This window comes from Dendrobates tinctorius, unplaced genomic scaffold, assembly GCF_039654945.1.
Source record: "Dendrobates tinctorius isolate UK_male_01 unplaced genomic scaffold, ASM3965494v1 ptg000015l, whole genome shotgun sequence".
In the NCBI taxonomy this organism is placed as follows: domain Eukaryota; kingdom Metazoa; phylum Chordata; class Amphibia; order Anura; family Dendrobatidae; genus Dendrobates; species Dendrobates tinctorius.
Window position 1 is genome coordinate 54,481,907 of NW_027361683.1, and position 21,901 is coordinate 54,503,807.

Genomic DNA, 21,901 nt, shown 5'->3' on the forward strand with positions numbered 1-21,901 from the left:
CAAAAAGGGGATTTGAGATTCCAACGACTTGAGGGAAATCTCTGAAAGAGGAATCTGAATCTTATGAATCAAGTCATTTCGCCAGACCTCCAGGGAAGCTGACATGGTGGGAACACACGGGGAGAACCGTGAACGGCTCAAATATTCTGCTTCCATCATTCTTCTGACCGAGCCCTGGCGGGACAGGAAATTTTCAATCTGAGCCCATCTATGTGAATTACCTGGACGCCACCATTCCTTTAGTGATTCAATTAGTAAGGCTTTATAATATGCCGATATGTTTGGGGTGCCCAGTCCCCCTGAGTCATATGGGGGATATAACACTTTACCTGCGACCCTGGCCCTTTTATTACCCCAGACAAATTTGTTAGTCAACGATTGAAGTTTCATCAGGGTTTTGTGAGAAATTTTGATGGGTAAGCATCTGAGTACATACAATATTTTGGGTAAGAAAACCATTTTAAAGGACTGTATTCTGGCCATCCAGGACAACGATATTTTTTCATACCTTCCCAATTCCTTTTCTAAATTTTGGATCAGAGGTTCCAAATTTTCTTTAATTAACATCTGCGATGGTGTCAGCTTAATACCTAAATAAGGTATCCCCCTGTCGCACCATTTGAATTGAAAGGCCCCCTCCAGCACACTCCTGGCTTCCACCGGTACATTAAACGGCAATATCAAAGACTTTGCCGCATTAAGCTTATAATACGACACTTTAGAAAAGTTCGATAATGTATTCACCACTGCTGGAATCGAAACTACAGGGTTAGAACAGGAAATTATCACATCATCTGCATATAAACCAAGTTTATGTTCAAATTCCCCAACTCTTATACCAGAAATGGCTATATTTTTTCGTATAGCTTCCGCCAGAGGTTCTACCACTAAAGCAAAAGTAGCGGGAGACAATGGACACCCCTGGCGAGTGCCATTACTTATTTGAAATTTAGATGACAGAAACCCCGATGCCAACACTGACGCATTTGGGTAAGAGTAGAGAGCTAGAATGGATGACTTAATTTTTCCCAAGAACCCGAATTTTGTTAGAACTCTCTCCAGGTATCCCCAGTGCACCCTGTCAAAGGCTTTTTCAGCATCAAGAGACAGGAATGCACTGGGTTCACCCGATATCTCCACCAGTCCAATCAAGTCAAGCATCCGTCTGGTGCCATCCTTAGATTGCCTGCCTGTCACAAAACCAACTTGGTCTGGGGCCACTAAGGCCGGGATCACTTTATGAAGTCTATCCGCCACTAGTTTGGCATAAATTTTAACATCACAATTTAGGAGTGAAATGGGCCTAAAATTACCCGGGGTGTCTGCAGGTTTCCCTGGCTTGGGTAGCGTGATAATAATCGCTTCCAAGTTGTCTGGGGAAATTGACCCTTTATTTTGCCAAAAATTGAAGGTTTTTAACATAAAGGGGGACAGAGTGGATGTAAATTGTTTGTAATATTCGTATGGCAGCCCATCGGGGCCCGGGGCAGAGTTAGACTTAGTCATTTTGATGGCACCTAGGATTTCATGTGTAGTAAAGGGAAGATTAAGTTCCTCTAATTGCTCATCTGAGACCCGGGGAAGATCCAGGGTGTCTAGAAAGCCCTGTATATCCACTTGAGTCGGCTGTGACGTGTTGGAATCATTTTTTAGATTATACAGGGCCTCATAATATTTCGCAAATGCTTCTGCTATTTCAATGGGATGTCTAGTGATTGTTCCATTTGGGTCCCTCAGGAATTCTATTTTAGATTGAATCTCACGTTTTTTCGTCCTTCTTGCCAATAAGGACCCCGCTCTATCCCCCATAGCATAAAATGTCGATCTATTTTTTTTTAGATTATGTTCGTAATTTTGCAGGAGTAGGGATCTTAGTTGAAATCTATGGGTTACAATTTCTTTAGTCAAGTTAGGGGTTGCTTTGGCTTTATTCAGGGATTCAAGGTGATGAATACGGGTTAATATATATATATAATATCTGCGTCTTTTTGCCGTTTTTGGATGGAGGCCAGTTTTATGAACTGCCCCCTGACTACTGCTTTATGAGCAGCCCACAGGGTCTCGTCAGAAATTTCCCCATTATTATTAAGTTTGAAATATTCTGTTAACACTGACTCTACTTCATCATGTACCTTCTGCCTACCAAGCAAGCTAGTATTCAATCTCCACCTGGGGGAATTTAGAACATTAAAGCCACCCTGAACAGACAAAGAGATCGGCGCATGATCTGTCCAAGTGATTAAACCAATATCAGCTGCAACACAATTACTTATAGATTTGCTGTCGACCAAAAAGAAATCAATTCTACTGTATGAGCGATGCCTGGAAGAGAAGAATGTATAGTCTCTTTCTGATGCATGTAAATATCTCCAGATGTCATGAAAATGGAATTCATTGATGAGATGCTTAAGTTCCTTAGCATGTGAGATGTTGATGTTGGAGCAATCCATGGAGCGTATAACAGGTATATTAAAATCTCCACAGATGATTTCTGCCCCTGTGGCAGTATCCTTGAATGCTTGGAAAAATTTCCTAGCAAAGGTCAATTGCGATGAATTTGGGGAGTAGACCGTTGCCAAGGTATAAGGGACACTGTTAATATAACAAGACAAAATAATATATCTTCCATCCGCTCCATAACTGACATTTATCAATTTAAAGGCCACTGAGTTCTTTATTAAAATGGCCACTCCTCCTCTTTTTTTTAAGTCATTAGCAAAAAAGGCGTGTTGAAACCTGGGATGAAGTAGCCGTTTATTATCTGTGGAAAGAAGGTGGGTCTCCTGAATGCACGCTATATCACAGTTAGATGCCATCACCTCTCTCCACATCATTGACCTTTTTGCTGGGGAGTTGAGTCCGTTCACATTAATAGACAATATCTTAATTTTCATATTGGAGCCGCAGGGGGGGTTGAATTCCTAGGAACGCCATCAGGGATGAGAAGGGTTAGACCAACAAGGAATTGAAAGAAATTTCTGAAAAAAATTAAAGAACATTTTTGAGAAGAAGAACAAAAACAAAAAAGTTCCATCAACACCGGTTTGCCCCGAGTAGGGTGACCGGAGTATAACCGCTCGCCATAGGCGAGAACATCAGGGGGGCTACGTGACATCCCGTGTCACAGGAGCAAGGACAGCAGGTGCCATAAGCAGGAAGGAGTCCCAGCTAAGTTGCTGACCATTCAGGGTTAATCTTGTCTGGAGATCTTCTTTGATTCTCCCGCCCGCCAGGGTTTGGTGGGTGGGCTATTCCCCAGTCATCCAGCAATTTGCCCAGCTGAGAAGGAGTATGACATATGCAAGTGCCTCCATCTTTGAAAATTATCATCCTCACCGGAAAACCCCACTTGTACTTAATGTCTTGATCTCTAAGGAGTTTAGAAAGGTGGGCGAATTCTCTTCTTTTATTAAGAGTTGTAGCAGAAAGATCTGGGAAGATTTTTAGTCCCATGAAAGTGTCTGGCAGGGCTGGACTTTCCCTCAGTGTGTACAGCACAGCTTCTTTTGTTTTATAGAAATGAAGTCTAGCCAGGACATCTTTAGGCAGAGCTGGATCTATGCCTTTGGATTTAGGGACTCTATGAATTCTGTCCACTATCAGGTCTCTGGCGTCCCATCCAGGAAGTATAAGCTGCAGAAACTTGTGGAAGTATTCATGGAGCTCTTTATCTGCTACAGATGAGGGAATCCCTCTGATTTTTAGGTTATTTCTTCGGGATCTGTCCTCTATATCACTGATTTTAAGTTTTAATGCCTCCACCTCCTTTTCCAAAGCTGTGTTAGCATCTATCAGATTGTTATGTGATGTTGCAAATTCAGCCATTTTAGTTTCTACATGCCCTGTGCGATCACCCAGAGACCTGATTTCTTCCTTCAGCTCTCTGACTATTTCTCTGAGATCACCCTGTAGGGAAGCCCTCAGCGTCTTCAGCAGAGATTGCATTGTTTCCTCTGTCAGAGGAATGCCTGTATTGCCTCTCACGCAGCCTGTATCTCCTTGTGAGGAGTGGGAAGACGCTGAGTGGGAAGCCAGCACCATCTTGCTAGGTGAGGAGACTTCCCTATCCCGGGGGTAAAAGTCTGTCAGCTTGGCTGGAGTGCCAGTTTTTTTAGGTCTCAACTTAGGCATCGCTAAGGGCTGGGGTTACTCACACCTCCTGTAGCTGGTAATCCTGTTATCTGTGAGCTGATAAGAGCTGGTTTATCCTGCTGAAGCACAGAGCTCTCCTTTCAAGTAGCCGTCGCCATCAGCGTGCAGGCCACGCCCCCCAGGGCCGTTTTTACTATCAGACGTGTTGGGACATTTTTGGTAGGGTTTTTGCGGATTGCAGCCAGCATCTTTTCTGTCCTTTCCTATCTAGTTAGTTGGGCCCCATCATTTGCTCTGCCTGTCTTTCTCTCTGTGTTTGTGTTTTCATCTGTTTTCACCGACAATACATGTTGGGGGCTGTCTATTGCTTTGGGGTCTGCTCTGGGGCAGTTTAGATTTCCCCTTTCTTTCTTTAGGCTTATTTAGTTCTCCGGCTGTGAAGAGGCGTCTAGGACCACCGTAGGAACGCTCCACAGCTACTGTTAGTTGCTGTGAATAGGATCAGGGGTCTGCAATCCGCTAGCTACCAACCTCTCCGGTTTTCTGGACTTAGCTTGCATTTTTGTTTTTTCCTCCTCCGGTGACTCATTCATAACAGAATCACCAGCCATACTGCAGATTCTAGGGTACTCAATAGCAGGAAAGAATTTAAAAAAAAAGTGTCAGATTTTTATTTTTTTTTTTAATGTATATTTTTTCCTCTTTTTCTCTGGGGCTGTAGGAGGAATTTTTTCCTAATGGAGATTAAGCAATTGTCTGATCGTGTGGAGCAGCTCGCTGCTGAAGTGCGGGGAATTTCCGCCTATCTTGCTCATTCACATGCTGCTGAACCAAAGATCCCTACTCCTGATGTGTTTTTTGGGGATCAGTCTAAATTTTTGAATTTTAAGAATAATTGTAAATTATTTCTTGCCTTGAAGCCTAGCTCATCGGGGAGCTCTGCGCAGCAGGTTAAAATTGTCATCTCTTTGCTGCGCGGCAATCCCCAGGATTGGGCGTTTTCTTTGACACCAGATGATCCTATTCTAATTAATGTGGATGCATTTTTTCAAGCCTTGGGGTTGTTGTATGATGAACCTAATGCTATTGATCAAGCTGAAAAAGCCCTGTTGGCATTGAGGCAGGGTAAGGATTCTGCAGAGTTGTACTGTCAAAAATTCCGAAAGTGGGCGGTCCTTACTACCTGGAATGATGGTGCCCTGGCAGCTCTCTTTCGGAAGGGTTTGTCAGAAACCGTAAAAGATACGATGGTGGGATTTCCTGTTCCCTCTGGTCTTGACGATTCTATGTCATTAGCATTCAGGTTGATCGGCGTTTACGTGAACGTAAAATTACACGAGAAATGTTGTCACCTGTTGAACAAATGTCTGAACCTATGCAATGTGATAGAGTTTTGTCTAGGGCGCAACGTCAGGAGTTCAGAAGGCGTAATAAGCTGTGTTTTTTCTGTGGAGATGCCTGTCATAATATTTCTGTCTGTCCTAAACGAGAGAAACGTTTTGCACACACATTTGCTGTGGGTGGTGTACAACCTAAGTTTCTTCTGGCAATTACTCTGATCTGCTCCCTGTCCACATTTTCCGCTAAGGCTTTTGTGGATTCAGTAGCGGCTCTGAACCTGATGGACTTGGATTTTGCTAAACGTTGTGGGTTTCCTATGACACCTCTGCGGACGCCTATTCCTTTGAGGGGTATTGATGCTACTCCTTTGGCAAAGAATAAACCTCATGTCATGATCTGAAGTGATCTGATAGTTTTAAAAGCACTGTGTGAACTTTTTTTTCATTTTGGCAAGTTGCCAAGGTGACTTGACTGTCCCCGGTGGTGGTTAGTGGTATCGCACCTTAGGTTTCAGTTTAATGTGCACGTAATTAGGAATCAGGTGTGGAGCTCTATAAAGGAGTCTCAGGGTGTGCAATCACTGCTGGTGATATTCATTGATTCTGAGTTTGTGAGAGCCTGGTGGAAGGATGGAGCTGAGGAGGAGTCCTGTGCAGCTTAGCCAGGGGGGACGTGTGTCAGCTATGGTGTCTGGACGAAGGGCTGGCATGGCGTGGTGGGGTCGCAGTGATGGTGTCAGCGGGAAGTGTCTGCATGGACTGGTGGAGTGGCTACTATGGAGAGTGGCACTCACCATGTGGGACTTGGCTGCTGAGCTGGACTCAAGCATGCTTGACTTCGTGGCAGAAGCTGAACTCATCCTTGGGACTCTGTTACTAAGCAGCAGCAACTGGTGGTGGACTCTGCTCCAGGGCTGCACTGTGGTGAAGGATCCTGTTTATGGTGAAGGATCCGGATGGAGGAGAAGACGCACGCAGGTGGAGGGCTCTGTGGCAGGAGCATAAGCACAGAGCATAAAGCTAAGTGGTGTCCCCCTGTATTGTCTCTTTCCCTCATGTGTGTTATTAGTGCAGTGGTGGGATTAGTTTCCGCACCGGCCTACTCCCTAGTGAGGGTTTAGGTTCAGGGCGAGCAAGGGCTTTGAGGTACGCGTGCGGCGCCCGGTGCGGAACCGGCATAGGGAACGTTAGGAGTGCAGGGACACTGGCTCAGGGGAGCTCAGGAGGTCTCCACTTCCCTTTTCCCTATCGCAGGGCCCACCACTGTTAATGTTTCCCAGGTCCCCCTTATTATTTAAGTTCGCCCCACTGGAGGCGCTGTATCCAGGGTCACGTGTGTTATGGGTCCGCCTTGCGGTATCATCTGCGTCCTGACACGCGTGACCATGACACCTCAGTTTTGGACCCAGGTGGTAATGCGGGTTGCCCCAGACCATCAAGAAAATTGCAGATTTTTGGTGTTGCATAATTTGCATGATACCATTGTTCTGGGGTTTCCCTGGTTGCAAATCCATAATCCAGTTTTGGATTGGAAATCTGTGTCTGTGGTGAGTTGGGGTTGTCAGTGTGCTCTTAGTGACACTCCTGTTTTCTCCACCTCTCCCCAGTCGCATGATGTTCCTGACTATTTGGCTGATTTTTATGATGTATTTAGTGAGAATAAGTCTGCGTCTTTGCCTCCTCATAGGAGTTATGACTGTGCAATTGAGCTGAGCCCTGGGTGTAAATTTCCCAAGGGTCGACTTTTCAATTTATCTGTACCCGAGCAAGAGGCTATGCGATCTTATATTAAGGAGTCGTTGGAGAAGGGTCATATTAGACCATCCTCTTCACCCTTGGGTGCCGATTTTTTTTTTGTGGCCAAGAAAGATGGTTCATTAAGGCCTTGTATTGACTATCGTTCCTTCAACAAAATTACTGTTAAATATCAGTCTCCGTTACCCCTGATTTCTGATCTATTCTCCAGAGTTAAAGGTGCTTGCTGGTTTACCAAGCTTGACCTCAGGGGGGCGTATAATATTATTCGCATTAAGCATGGGGATGAATGGAAGACGGCGTTTAATACTCCGAAGGGACATTTTGAGTACCTGGTGATGCCTTTTGGGCTCACTAATGCCCCTTCTGTCTTCCAGTGCTTCATGAATGATATTTTCCGGGACTTTGTGGATAAATTTTTGATCATCTATCTGGATGATATTTTGATCTTTTCCAGGGATTGGTACTCTCATGTGAAACATGTTCGGACTGTGTTCCGGATTTTGAGGGAGAATTCCCTGTATGTTAAGGGGTCCAAAATGCCATTTTGGTGTACAGAGGATTTCATTTTTGGGATTTATTTTGTCTCCGTCAACTATTGAAATGGACCCGGCCAAGGTGCAGGCCATTTATGATTGGGTTCAGCCCACTTCTTTGAAGGCCCTCCAGAAGTTTTTGGGTTTTGCTAATTTTTATCGTAAATTTATAGCTCATTTTTCTGGTATTGCCAAACCATTGACTGATTTGACTAAGAAGGGTGCTGATGTGCTGATTTGGTCTCCAGAGGCTGTTTCTTCCTTTCAGGAGCTGAAGCGGAGGTTCACTTCTGCTCCGGTTTTGCGGCAACCTGATGTCTCACTCCCATTTCAGGTAGAGGTGGACGCTTCTGAGATTGGTGCAGGAGCTGTTTTGTCCCAAAAAGATCCAGTAACATCTAAAATGAATCCCTGTGCTTTCTTTTCCCGAAAGTTCTCCCCATCTGAACGCAACTATGATGTGGGGAATCGGGAACTGTTAGCCATGAAATGGGCATTTGAGGAGTGGAGACATTGGTTGGAGGGAGCTAGACATCAATTTGTGGTCCTCACTGATCTGCCTGTCTCTCAGAGAATGACTGTTATCTGGGTGATTTGTAATAGATTCTCTAAGATGGTCCATCTTGTACCACTCCCTAAGTTGCCATCTTCCTCAGAGTTGGTGCCCTTGTTTTTGCAACAGGTGGTTCGCTTGCATGGGATTCCTGAGAACATTGTATCTGACAGAGGAGTTCAGTTTGTCTCTAGATTTTGGAGGACTTTTTGTTCCAAGCTGGGAATTCATTTGTCCTACTCCTCTGCGTTTCACCCTCAGACCAATGGGCAGACGGAGAGAACAAACCAGACTTTGGAGTCTTATTTGAGATGTTTTATCTCTGCTGATCAGGATGATTGGGTCTCATTTTTGCCCTTGGCCGAATTTGCTTTAAATAATAGAGCTTATCTGCCACTTTGATGTCACCTTTTTTTGTAACTTTGGGTTTCATCCTCAATTCTCTTCAGGGCAGGTGGAGTCTTCTGCCTGCCCAGGTGTTGACACTGTGGTGGAGAGAATGGATAAGTTGGATAAGTTGTCTCTCTCCCAGGAAAAGGCCCAGCGGTTTTCCAACCGGCATAGGACCATTGGTCCCCGGTTTAAGGTGGGTGATATGGTTTGGTTGTCATCAAAGAATATCTCTGTGAAGGTGGCTTCTCCAAAGTTTAAACCTAGATTTATTGGACCTTACAAGATTTTGGAGATTCTTAATCCGGTCTCTTTTCGATTGGCTCTTCCTGTTACATTTAAGATCCATAACGTGTTTCATAAGTCTCTGTTGAAGAGGTTTTTTGAGCCAGTAGTTCCTGTGGTGGCACCTCCTGACAATGTATTGGTTGAAGGTAATGTGGAATATGAGGTTGAGAAGATACTGGATTCTCATCTGGCTAGACGGAGACTCCAGTATTTGGTTAAGTGGAAGGGTTATGGCCAGGAGGATAATTCTTGGGTCTCTGCATCTGATATTCATGCCGAAAGATTGGTTTGTGCTTTTCATCGGGCCCATCCTGATCGGCCTGGTGGCGTGGATGATGGTTCGGTGACCCCTCCTCAAGGGGGAGGTACTGTTGTGAGCTCATTTTCTCGTTCACCTTTGTTGTCCGATGAACTCCCTCTGCTGTTGAAAGGAGGTGGTGAAACTGATTTGGATGGGAGAAACCAGTCACCTGAACAGGTGGATTGCGATTGGACATCCGGAATCTCTGAGTGGGTATAAGGCAGCCGACGCCCTGTAGGGTTGCTGGTGATTTCTCTGCTCTGATCTCTGGCCTCCAGGTCAGTTCCTGTCTTCGAAAACTAAGTTTTGCTCTGTTATTGTTCCATGAGATTATGTCTGATTTTCTTAGATTTGTGTTCTGCCAGCCCCGGCTGGGGCTCTGCTGAATTTCCATTTTTGTCCCTGATCTGTTAAATCTCTTTTGCTCTGTCTTCAGAATATATCGGAGTGCTGATATAGGGATTTTGAAGTCTAGTGACTTCAGGGCCGCTTTTACTATCAGACGTGTTGGGACATTTTTGGTAGGGTTTTTGCAGATTGCAGCCAGCATCTTTTCTGTCCTTTCCTATCTAGTTAGTTGGGCCCCATCGTTTGCTCTGCCTGTCTTTCTGTCTGTGTTTGTGTTTTCATCTGTTTTCACCGACAATACATGTTGGGGGCTGTCTATTGCTTTAGGGTCTGCTCTGGGGCAGTTTAGATTTCCCCTTTCTTTCTTTAGGCTTATTTAGTTCTCCGGCTATGAAGAGGCGTCTAGGACCACCGTAGGAACGCTTCACGGCTACTGTTAGTTGTTGTGAATAGGATCAGGGGTCTGCAATCCGCTAGCTACCAACCTCTCCGGTTTTCTGGACTTAGCTTGCATTTTTGCTTTTTCCTCCTCCGGTGACTCATTCATAACAGGGGCCAAATGGTTTTCTAAGCTCGATCTACGAGGGGCTTATAACCTTATAAGGATCCGGGAGGGGGACGAATGGAAAACAGCGTTCCTGACAACTGAGGGGCTGTTTGTAAACCTGGTTATGCCCTTTGGCTTCACTAACGCTCCTGCGGTTTTTCAGAACTTTATTAATGTTGTTTTTTCTGACTTGATTGGACGTTATGTAGTCATTTACCTGGATGACATCTTGATTTACTCTGAGGACAGTCAGTCACACTTGCATCCTCTGCATATGGTGCTTATGAGACTCCGGGAGAACCATTTGTATGCTAAGCTGGAGAAGTGCTCATTTTTTATGCAAGAACTATCTTTTCTGGATGTAATTGTATCCGGGGAGGTATTCCGCATGGATCCAGGGAAGGTTCAGGCCATTACAGATTGGGTGCAGCCTCATGACCTGAAGGGGTTGCAGCGATTTCTGGGCTTCGCTAATTATTATAGGAAGTTCATTAAAGGGTTCTCGCAGGTGGTAAAACCATTGACGGACCTCACTCTTAAAGGGGCAGATGTAAAAAATTGGTCCGTGGCCGCAAAAAATTCCTTCCTGGCCTTAAAGAAGTGTTTTACTACAGCCCCTGTGTTGGTACAACCCGATTCGTCAAGACCTTTTATCATCGAGGTCGAGGCTTCAGAGGTGAGGGGGGGGACAGTATTGTCACAGGGACCCTCTACCCTGACTAACCTCAAACCCTGTGCCTTTTTCTCTAAGAAGTTCTCTTCTGCCGAGAGAAACTATGGGTACCGTTACAGTAAGCGATGCACCAGCGATCCCGACAACGATATGGATCGCTGGAGCATCGCTAAGTGGTCGCTAGTGAGCTGCCACACAGGCAGATCTCACCAGCGACATAGCAGTGGTCGGGGTCGCTACTTACCTGTCAGACGCGGCGATTATGACGTCCTCCCGCCCGCGTCCACGCGTCGCTCGTCGGCGCAACAGGAAGCCCAGCAGGAAGCGCCCGACGAGAAATGGTCCAGGACGTTCTCGCGTGATCAGCGATAGCCAGCGGGGGAGCCGGTCGGAGGTAAGTATCAGCCATAGCGATATCGATAGCAATATCGCTGCTGCGTCACAAAACCAGTGACGTTACAGCGATATAACTAGCGATATCGCTATGTGTAACGGGCCCTTATGATGTCGGTAACAGGGAATTGTTAGCAGTTAAATTGGCCTTCGAAGAATGGAGGCATTTTTTGGAGGGGGCCACTCATCCCATTACGGTCATCACTGATCATAAAAACCTGGCCTATATCGAGTCTGCTAAGAGATTGACCCCCAGACAGGCTCGGTGGGCACTTTTTTTTTCTCGATTTCATTTTACAGTCACGTTCCGACCAGGGTCTAAAAATGTAAAGGCAGATGCCTTATCCCGAAGTTTTGATTCTGTGTCCCCTCCAGAACCTCCTTCCTCCATTCTTCAACCGGGAGTGGTTGTAGCCGAAATCTCCTCTGAGTTACAGAGAGAGATTCTGGAAGCACAAGCACAAGCTCCCAGGAATAAACCCCCAGGTAAATTGTTTGTACCCGAACAATTCCGTCCCACACTCCTTCAAGAATTTCATGACTCTGTGTTAAGTGCACACCCTGGTATTGCAGCTACCCGGGGGGCAGTAGCTAGGGGTTTTTGGTGGCCCTCTATGGGTACTGATATAAAAAGGTTTGTGAATACTTGTGGGGTGTGCGCGCGCTGTAAAAACTCTCAGGTCCGTCCGGCCGGGGAATTGGTGCCTTTGCCAATTCCGGATAAACCATGGACACACCTGTCCATGGACTTTATCACTAACCTTCCACCTTCCAAGGGCAACTCAGTGGTATGGATAGTGGTTGATAGATTTTCGAAGCAAGCCCACTTTGTGCCATTACCTGCATTACCATCCGCTGAAACCTTGGCCCGCTTGTTTATACAGCACATTGTTCGACTGCATGGAGTGCCTATGAACGTGGTGTTTGACAGGGGTGTGCAATTTGTAGCCAGGTTTTGGAGAGCATTTTGTATGACGTTCGGGGTCACGTTGTCATTCTCCTCTGCCTATCACCCGGAATCCAACGGACAAACGGAACGCACCAACAGATTCTGAGATGCCTGGCCTCCTCCAGACAGGAAGACTGGTGTGAGGTATTACCCATGGCAGAATTTGCATTCAACTGTCGGATTAATCAGTCTACCGGAAAGTCTCCCTTTCTGGTCAATTATGGGTTTGTTCCGCAGTTTGGGGAATTTTCCCGTATGGATTCGGATTGCCCTGGTGCCGAGGGGATGGTACAACAATTAAAAACCTCCTGGAAGGAGGTACAGGAGAACATCTCCAAAGCCCAGAAGAAGTTCAAACATTTTGCAGACAGGAGGAGGGGGGTGGTTCCTGCTTTGACAGTGGGGGGAAAAAGTCTGGTTGTCCACCCGTAACATCAAACTTAAAATACCCTCTATGAAGTTGGGCCCCAAATTTATTGGCCCATACAAGATTGTAGAGGTGATCAACCCAGTGGCATACAGATTACAGTTGCCCACCTCCTTCAAAATCTCTAACGTCTTCCACAGGTCCCTATTAAAACCTGTGGGGACAGTTAGAGAAGATCCTTCATCTGTGGCTCCACCAGTGTTGGTAGAGGGTCAACTGGAGTACGAGGTAGGGCGCATCGTTGATTCGTGGTGGGTGCACCGGAGACTTCAGTACCTTATCCATCGGAAGGGATATTCTGTTGAGGATCGGTCGTGGGTTCCGGCCAGTTCGGTGCACGCTAATCGACTGGTGCGGGCTTTTCATGCCAGGTACCCTGAGAAACCTGGGGGTCCAGTGGCCCCCCATTAAGAGGGGGGTACTGTCAACTTTTGCCAGCCTCTCTTTGGATCTGGGAGGGGTATTTATACTCACTCCAAACTAGCATTCTCTGTCAGTTATACTGTTGTTCTGGTGTGTCTGACCCCTGGTGTGCGTGTACTCTGCGTTGTTTGTTTGCTTCCCGTGTATGACCCGGCTGGCTCCTTCACTCTGTACTCCGTCTCTCGTTTTGGTACTATTATCTTTTCTGGTTCTGACCTCCTGGCTTGGCTATCGTTACTCCGTTACAGTTTACCCCTATTGTACCTTCTATTGCCCTTTCTGGTTTTCTGATCTATTGCTACGTCCTGACTATCTATTCTGTCTAATCCTTTGGTACTGTATTGCTATCTCGTGCTTTGACCTCGGCTTGATCTGGTTTCTGTCTCTGTCTATGCCCCTTGGTAACATTGTCCTGTAGTTACCTTTCTAGGAGTTTCCCTGCAGCTCCTAGCTCTGTGGAGCTTAGGCCACGCCCCCAGCAGTCACGTGCTTCAGGTCCGGGAGCATGCATTGTCACCACTGCTGCCCGCTCCGCAGGTATCTTTGTTCACAGTCTTTGTACTCAGGACACGTGCACTGGCTCAATGAGCAATTGCAGTGCGGTGTTCCTGACACCTCAGATCTTGCCTCAGATCCTGCCTCAGATCTTGCCTCATATCTTGCCTCAGATCCTGCCTCAGATCCTGCCTCAGATTCTTCCTCAGATTCTGCTTCAGATGCTTTTCATCTCATGCATTTTACTATACAGGTTCCTACAATGGAGTACTGAACCTGTATGGCTCAATATTTTTTCTGTTGGATTAATTTGTATGGCGTCAGGATAAACCTCTGTATTTAGGTGACAGCAGAAAATGGTGCACAAGGTGGCTGTTATATAAAGCAGAGTCATGCCTGTGTGAATGAACGCCAAGACAAAGCTCAGCCACCACTCTCTTTTCTACTCATGTGATATAACTCATTCTAGTAATTGTATGCTGATATGGTGAACATTTTATTTCCACTAAAAACGTTTCTTTTGTTTTTCTTTTGCAGGCCTGGCTAGACCTACTCCATCAGTCTTCATTCACCACCCGTTACCCAGTCGAAGCCCTTTTCGTGTCTCTTCACATTTATTCCCCCCTTATATTCTTGATCAGTGGTTGAAATGCCTTAAAACACCATAACGCAGCAGTAGTAATGTTCAGGTGTCTGGACTGGTTGCCTGCATTTTAGCACTGCAACTGTGTTTTTAATTATGGATGGCACAATCTGCCGGTACAGTGGTATGACCCCATCATAACTGATCACTGGAGAGTAAAGGTAGTGATGTGTGCCCCACAGATTAGGTAGATAATACAAGATTATTTGTTAGTAAAAACCACAACCACTCTTAGGTTAGAATGAAGAGGGGTTTTGATTTTTAGGTTTTTGGATTTTTTTCCATTCTGAAGGAACAAAAGACCTCCCAAGCAAGACAATAATAAGGGATTGTCATATTTTAAGTCTCCATCAGCACATTGAAATCATTTAAGTATACCAAGTGTCACTTAACTTCATAATAGGTGTAGTATTGTCTAGAACAGGAGACTTTAGATGAAAACATATGTAGTTATAGCACTTATATGAGAATCAATTGAGAAGCTCCTAGGAATGTTTCTGAAGCACGAATAATGAATTTGATTCACTGCTGACTATTTGGCTGTATTCCTTTATATACAAACTGTCTTATCCCCAATTGCTCTTTATTGTATATGTTCAGTGTGTACAACCATCTGATGCACCGATTGTAGAACTGTGTGAGCTATCGAAAGCATTTCTGCACTTTTACATTCATTGGAATTGCTCAGATCCATCTAAAATGCTAACAGGCTTTGTATTTAAAAAATCCTACCTTTTTGTATATTCTCTTCCTATGTAGACCTGTGTGTCTCCTCTAATACTTTTTGAAACAAGAAAAGGAGCAGATGGAGGAATGTGACATACAACTGTAAGGGGAAACAACAAACAGAATTAATGGAAGTCTGTTAGCACAAAATGACTTGTCAAACCAAGCACAGATGTTCGGTGCACCCTTGATATGGCCAAACAATTCAGTGCGCCTTCCCACCTACTTGTCTAACATCAACCATCACCATACTCTGGTTCCTGTAAAGTCAGAGCTGTCAGTCATGGAAGTAGGGCAGAGAAAACAACAGGTTGATGGGATCGTGCACCGAGCTCCTGTGTTTGGTAGATGGGATGGTGCACCGAGCTCTTGTGTTTGGTTTGAACAGTCATTTGGTGTTGACATTTTTCCTTTAGTTTGTAGTATGTAGCCATATAAACAAATATGTCTGCCTAAAAGCTGTATACTCAAAAAGGTAGGATTCAGTTTACATTCAAAGTATTTGCAAAATTGCTTACATTTTTTAGAAGCAATGGAGCAAAAAAATGGATGGAGAAGTGCAGTTAGCCATGAATAGTAATAAAAGATACAGGTTGATCCCAAAGACGTGGTTGTAGAAGGCTATTTTCCTAATGAGTATGGGAAATAACTGTAACAAGGCAAGACATCATTAGAGGGATGGTTGGAAAACTGTAGAAAGGTCTTGGACTTTGTCTTTCCAGACATATTCTATCCCCGGATTCAGACAAGGATATTCAGAACATCTGCCATGTTGGCACTTTGTACAGAGAGGGTTTTGCATTAGCGATTTGTAGAGGTGGAATACATCGCTGAGACCTGTGGCTACAAGGTTATATTAAATACGTGCCCAGTGCTACATTTATCTACATAGCAAAAATGAAGAAATATCATTAGTCACAGGAATGGCATCCGTTTAAGATGCCATTAACATTGGCAAGGAAATGTCTTGGTAAGCTGCTACAAATATAGTGAGCTCGGAAAGGAAAGTTAATATGAGGATGCACTTATCGTGACCAAGATAAAGTCAAAAGCATTTTTGCAAGGAAATAAATCTGCTAAAGGAGGTAAAGGGAATAAAATAGCTTGTTTTACATGGGGGTGTAAATGGTTAAATTCTGCAAACTCAGGTGATAGGAAGGAAACACAGACAATGAAACAAAACATGGCAATACCCTCAGAGGGCACTATGTCTGACACTGGGAGGAAATTGGTGGGAATATTTTCTTTACTTCCTGTCTTTTTATCTGTTTGATACATATATAAATATATATACTGTATATATATATATATATATATATATATATATATATATATATATATATAGTGCAAACCTCCTATTGTACAGTTTGGATCAGATATGTCATTTTTAGCCTTAATGGTCTGTATGTGATTCCATTGTCACAGTTGGAACACTTCAGGAAAGTAACAATTTTAACGTTAACTACGAACAGTTTGTATCGATTTCTACAAGAAAGCAATAGCACATACTCAGTTTACAAATCCATTCATTTCTACCAATGTGTTCTTATTTTCTACCATTGTATGAAGAGAAATTTAGCATGGCACGCATGGTAGCCATGTTGTCATAATGTATTAGTGTGTGCACTGTCGATGATACAGGGGTGGAAATAAGGGATGACAAGAAGGAAACTATAATCAGTGGAACTGGTCTGTAAAGTAATGTTGAAATGAGCGGATAACAGAGCACAATAGTTGAGCTTCCTTACCATTAATGATGGGGAATATTGGCACTGGTGTTGCACCTGTACTGTGAATGCAATAGGATTGTAATAGTATGTAATGGCCCGAGCGGCCACGCCATGGTAGGAGCACTATCACGTACATATATAAGCACAATATGGGCATGAAGTGGTGCTAATGTCTTTACTGTGCTTCTGTATGTTATGTGTACAAGTTTGAAGGAGATGTTTGTGTCATTTTAGTATAATTGAAGTTTAAACACACTCTCACATCAGATACATGATGAGTGTGGAGATTGAAGGTGTGCTATAATTCCATAGGTCTCGGTACACAGGATCATAGAGATTATCATCGGAAAGAAATGTTACCTTATAGAACACTTACACAGGTCCTTCTGACTCCCTGGAATGAGAGAAAATGCACCCTGGTCTAATTTAATGTATGTATGGGATTTCTTTTATAATGTACCTCAGATTATGTCCATTTTTGTATATTTGAATTAAACAGTGTTTTGATTCTTCCTCTGGTTTTAATTACTTTATATATTTTGACATACATGTCGGTCACAATGTTAGCTTGGCTCACATTGAAACAACAAATGGATCGGTCAAAAAAGTATACAGCCCAATCCAGTTAGCACAATTGAATGTGTTAAAAAATGTTCCTGTGCTAAGATAAATGTGCCCCTGCTATGTGCTGTGTTAACTGCTGTTTCCAACCATGCAGAGCGGATCCAGTTCATGGGCCAGATATACCACAGATCCTGGCTAGAGAAGGAAGCATAAATCACTTATGATAAGAGAGTATATAGACGACACAGCAGGGGCTCGCAGCTGCTGCATTCTGAGGAAACAAATTTTCCTGCCTATTTTATCACAGGAGCAATTGTTTCTGCTGCGACTCCAGCCCTCTGAGCTCATCATATATCAAGTAAGTGACACAGGAGTTCAGTGGCTGCTGGAGCTGCTACATCACTGACTTGATTTATGATCAAGCCCAGGTGCAGAATTGGTCGTCCGTGGGCCATATCAGCCTGCAATGCTTAACAATAACAGCGCTGATACTGTTGACAGCTGTAGTGGAGTAGAAAGCCATCTGATTCCTGCTCCACCACTTAAGCCTCCATCACACATAGCGATCTCGCTAGCGAGATCACTGCTGAGTCACAAGTTTTGTGACGCAACAGCGATCTCACCAGCGAGATCGCTGTGTGTGACACTGAGCAGCAACCGGTCCCCCTGCCGGTTATCGCTGATCGTCCTGGAATAGCCAGGACATTTTTTTGATCGCTGGTTTCCCGCTAGCCAGCACGCATCGCTGCCTGTGGCAGGCGGGAGACCAGCGATCAGCGCGCTGGTAACTTAGGTAAATGCAGGGTTTCTAAGCACCGCGCGGTGCTTAGCAACCCGATGTGTACCTTAGTTACCAGCGCGCTGATGCAGGGAGCTGGTAACCAAGGTACACATCGGGTTTCTAAGTGACGCACGCCGCTTAGAAACCCGATGTGTACCTTAGCTACCAGCTCTCTGCATCAGCGCGCTGGTAACTAACGTACACAGCGATGCCGCGTGCTCGGTGTCGCTGGTGCTGATCGCTAGTGAAGCTACCTGTTTGACAGCTCACCAGCGATCATGTAGCGACTTCAGCGATACTGACACGTTGATATCGTTGTCGGGATCGCTGGTGAGTCGCTATGTGTGACGGGGCCCTTACTCTCGCAGAAAGCAGACTACTTCTGACCTATGTACAAAAAGCTAGAAGTTAAACCGCACCTCAAATCCGTCATAGACTTTAAGACAAGTTTTCAAAGCGCACACCAAAACCAGGGAGTCCATCCTGGAAAGGATTCCATATCAATAGACAAAAAGACAGCGCCACAAACGATGATGAAGAAAAATCTTACATTTTATTCTGCCTCCTTTGGCGCTGTCTTTTTGTCTGTCAAAGTTAAGTGGAAAAAACATGAGAAAGCAAAGAGTACGCATACAAATAGGGAACACCTTAAAGAGTAAATTTAATTTAATTACAGTGCCTTGCGAAAGTATTCGACCCCCTGGAACTTTTCAACCTTTTCCCACATATCATGCTTAAAACATGAAGATACCAAATGTAATTTTTTTGGTGTAGAATCAACAACAAGTGGGACACAATTGTGAAGTTCAACGAAATTTATTGGTTATTTTAAATTTTTGTGGAAAGTCAAAAACTGAAAAGTGTGGCGTACAATATTATTCGGCCCCTTTACTTTCAGTGAGCAAACTCACTCCAGAAGTTCATTGTGGATCTTTGAATGATCCAATGTTGTCCTAAATGACTAATGATGATAAATATAATCCACCAGTATGTAATCAAGTCTCTGTATAAATGCACCTGCTCTGTGATAGTCTCAGGGTTCTGTTTGAAGCACATAGAGCATCATGAAGACCAAGGAACACAACAGGCAGGTCCGTGATACTGCTGTGGAGAAGTTTAAAGCCGGATTTGGATACAAAATGATTTCCAAAACATTAAACATCCCAAGGAGCAATGTGCAAGCGATCATATTGAAATGGAAGGAGTATCATACCACTGCAAATCTATCAAGACCCGGCCGTCCCTTTAAACTTTCATCTCAAACAAGAAGAAGACTGATCAGAGATGCAGCCAAGAGGCCCATGATCACTCTGGATGAACTGCAAAGAGCTACAGCTGAGGTGGGACAGTCTGTCCATAGGACACAATCAGTTGCACTCTGCACAAATCTAGCCTTTATGGAAGAGTGGCAAGATGAAAGCCATTTCTAAAAGATATCCACAAAAATTGTTGTGTAAAGTTTGCAACAAGTCACCTGGGAGACACACCAAACATGTGGAAGAAGGTGCTCGGGTCAGATGAAACCAAAATCGAACTTTTTAGCAACAATGCCAAACGATATGTTTGGCGTAAAGGCAACACAGCTCATCAACCTGAACACACCATCCCCACTGTCAAACATGGTGGTGGCAGCATCATGGTTTGGGCCTGCTTTTCTTCAGCAGGGACAGAGAAGATGGTTAAAATTGATGGGAAGATGGATGGAGCCAAATACAGGACCATTCTTGAAGAAAACCTGTTGGAATCTGCAAAAGACCTGAGACTGGGACGGAGATTTATCTTCCAACAAGACAATGATCCAAACATAAAGCAAAATCTACAATGGAATGGTTCTCAAATAAACGTATCCAAGTGTTAGAATGGTCAAGTCAAAGTCCAGATCTGAATCCAATCGAGAATCTGTGGAAAAAGTGAAAGCTGCTGTTCACAAACGATCTTCATCAGACCTCACTGAGCTTAAGCTGTTTGCCAAGGAAGAATGGGCAAGAATTTCAGTCTCACGATGTACAAAACTGATAGAGACATACCCCAAGCGAATTGCAGCTGTAATCGCAGCAAAAGGTGGCGCAACAAAGTATTAAGTTAAAGGGGCCAAATAATATTACACGCCCCACTTTTCAGTTTTTGAAATTTCACAAAAATTTAAAATAACCAATACATTTTATTCAACTTCACAATTGTGTTCCGCTTGTTCTTGATTCTTCACCAAAAATTTACATTTGTTATCTTTATGTTTGAAGCATGATACTGTACGTGGGAAAAGGTTGAAAAGTTCCAGGGAGCCGAATACTTTCGCAAGGCCCTGTAAGCAGTTTCTTTGATCCATGCAAAAACAAGACAGAAGATGGCACTCACCGTTCCTTAACGGCCATTTCACGCATCTGTGCCTCTTCTGAGGGCCTGCTGAAGATGTTTTAATGTCGTTCTAATAAAGCCTGGATTTTAAGGAACGGTGAGTGCCACCTTCTGTCTTGTTTTTGCACTTATCTAAGGTACGGCAAAAAAGAACAAGGATAAGGGTAAGAAACTCTCCTCGGTTACCTTTCACTTTCTTCTATATCACAACAGTTGCAGTAAAAGTCTTTGGGTCATGGACCTTGAAAGAGTTAGGACTGACATTAGGGGTAGGAATGTCATCATGGAGCTTCTCAGACGTGAATCAAAGTGGATTTTTAATCTTAAATTTTTAAATAGTCTAGCGCCCTCAGGTCTGCAGGAGAAACTTTTATGTATGGGCTTCTACAAGCTTCCTACCTGCTTCGCCCATCCACCCTCAGTGTGGACGCTCACTCTCCCCATCAGCAATGGCTATCTGGGGTCTATGATACACTACAGAAGGTTCAGCCTTAGATTCTTTTTTTATGCATACATTATTCAGTACCTTAAGTAATACATATATTAGCGTTTTTACGGCTACATAAAACAATAAGCAAAACAACAAAATTTGCATACAAGTCTGTACAATGCCAAAAATCCATCCTGCTACGCCATTAAACCAATTAGCTGGATTTAAAAAAAAAAGAATGTGTTACCTCACCAGGAGTCTCTGTTTTCACTGTGTTGTTTTAACCATTGGTCTCTAAGTTCACTTAATTTGTCCATACTTCTATATCAAACAGAACCCTGAGGCTATCACAGAGCAGGTGCATTTATATGTAGACTTGATGACACACAGGTGGATTATATTTATCATCAATAGTCATTTAGGACAACATTGGATCATTCAGAGATCCACAATGAACTTCTGGAGTGAGTTTGCTGCACTGAAAGTAAAGGGGCCGAATAATATTTCAGTTTTTGAATTTCCACAAAAATTTAAAATAACCAATAAATTTCGTTCATCTTCACAATTGTGTTCCACTTGTTGTTGATTCTTCACCAAAAATGTAAATTTTTTTTATGTTTGAAGCATGATATGTGGGAAAAGGTTGAAAAGTTCCAGGGAGCCGAATACTTTCGCAACGCACTGTATATTGGATTGGCACCCGTGTATCCGTATGACTGTGTTCTTAGCAAGGTGGTCTTATTATGTGGACACTTTGGCTCAGGTACGAAAGCGGTGCGCATTTCTTTCTTTATAGTGTTGACTATATTAGATAGGTGCTGTTGCACCCGGTGTCTGAGCTCCTGGGTGGCTTGGCCCACATAGAGCTTCTGGCAGCCACAGATGAGAGCATAAACAAGATTCCTCGTCCGGCAATTGAAGTAGGAGTGAGACTTAACCTGTTGGGAAAAGTTTGGAAGAAAAATGATAATTACTTACCGGTAATTTGATTTTCCAGAGTCATGACAGCACCGCAGACATGAGAGATGGTATCCGCCCCCAGGAAACGGGAAACCTGTAGCAGAGACATAAGAAGGGGGCGGCACCTCTCTTCCTCAGTTTGTTTCAGAGTATGCAAAGGTAATCGCCTTATTAGTTCACATACATGTTATATAACAGTGTC

General features: G+C 44.0%; 1 protein-coding gene across 7 annotated transcripts in view; it reads left to right on the plus strand.

Annotated features, from left to right (window-relative positions):
* NKAIN1 (sodium/potassium transporting ATPase interacting 1) overlaps positions 1–17,122 on the plus strand; it is a 214,874-nt gene extending 197,752 nt beyond the window's left edge. For all 7 annotated transcript variants that reach the window (XM_073564399.1, XM_073564383.1, XM_073564403.1 and 4 more), the window contains one exon: positions 14,048–17,122. In XM_073564399.1, the coding sequence (XP_073420500.1) occupies positions 14,048–14,057 (10 nt within the window). In that variant the 3' untranslated portion in view covers positions 14,058–17,122. The remainder of the gene's footprint in view (positions 1–14,047) is intronic.
* The last annotated feature ends 4,779 nt before the right edge of the window (positions 17,123–21,901 follow it).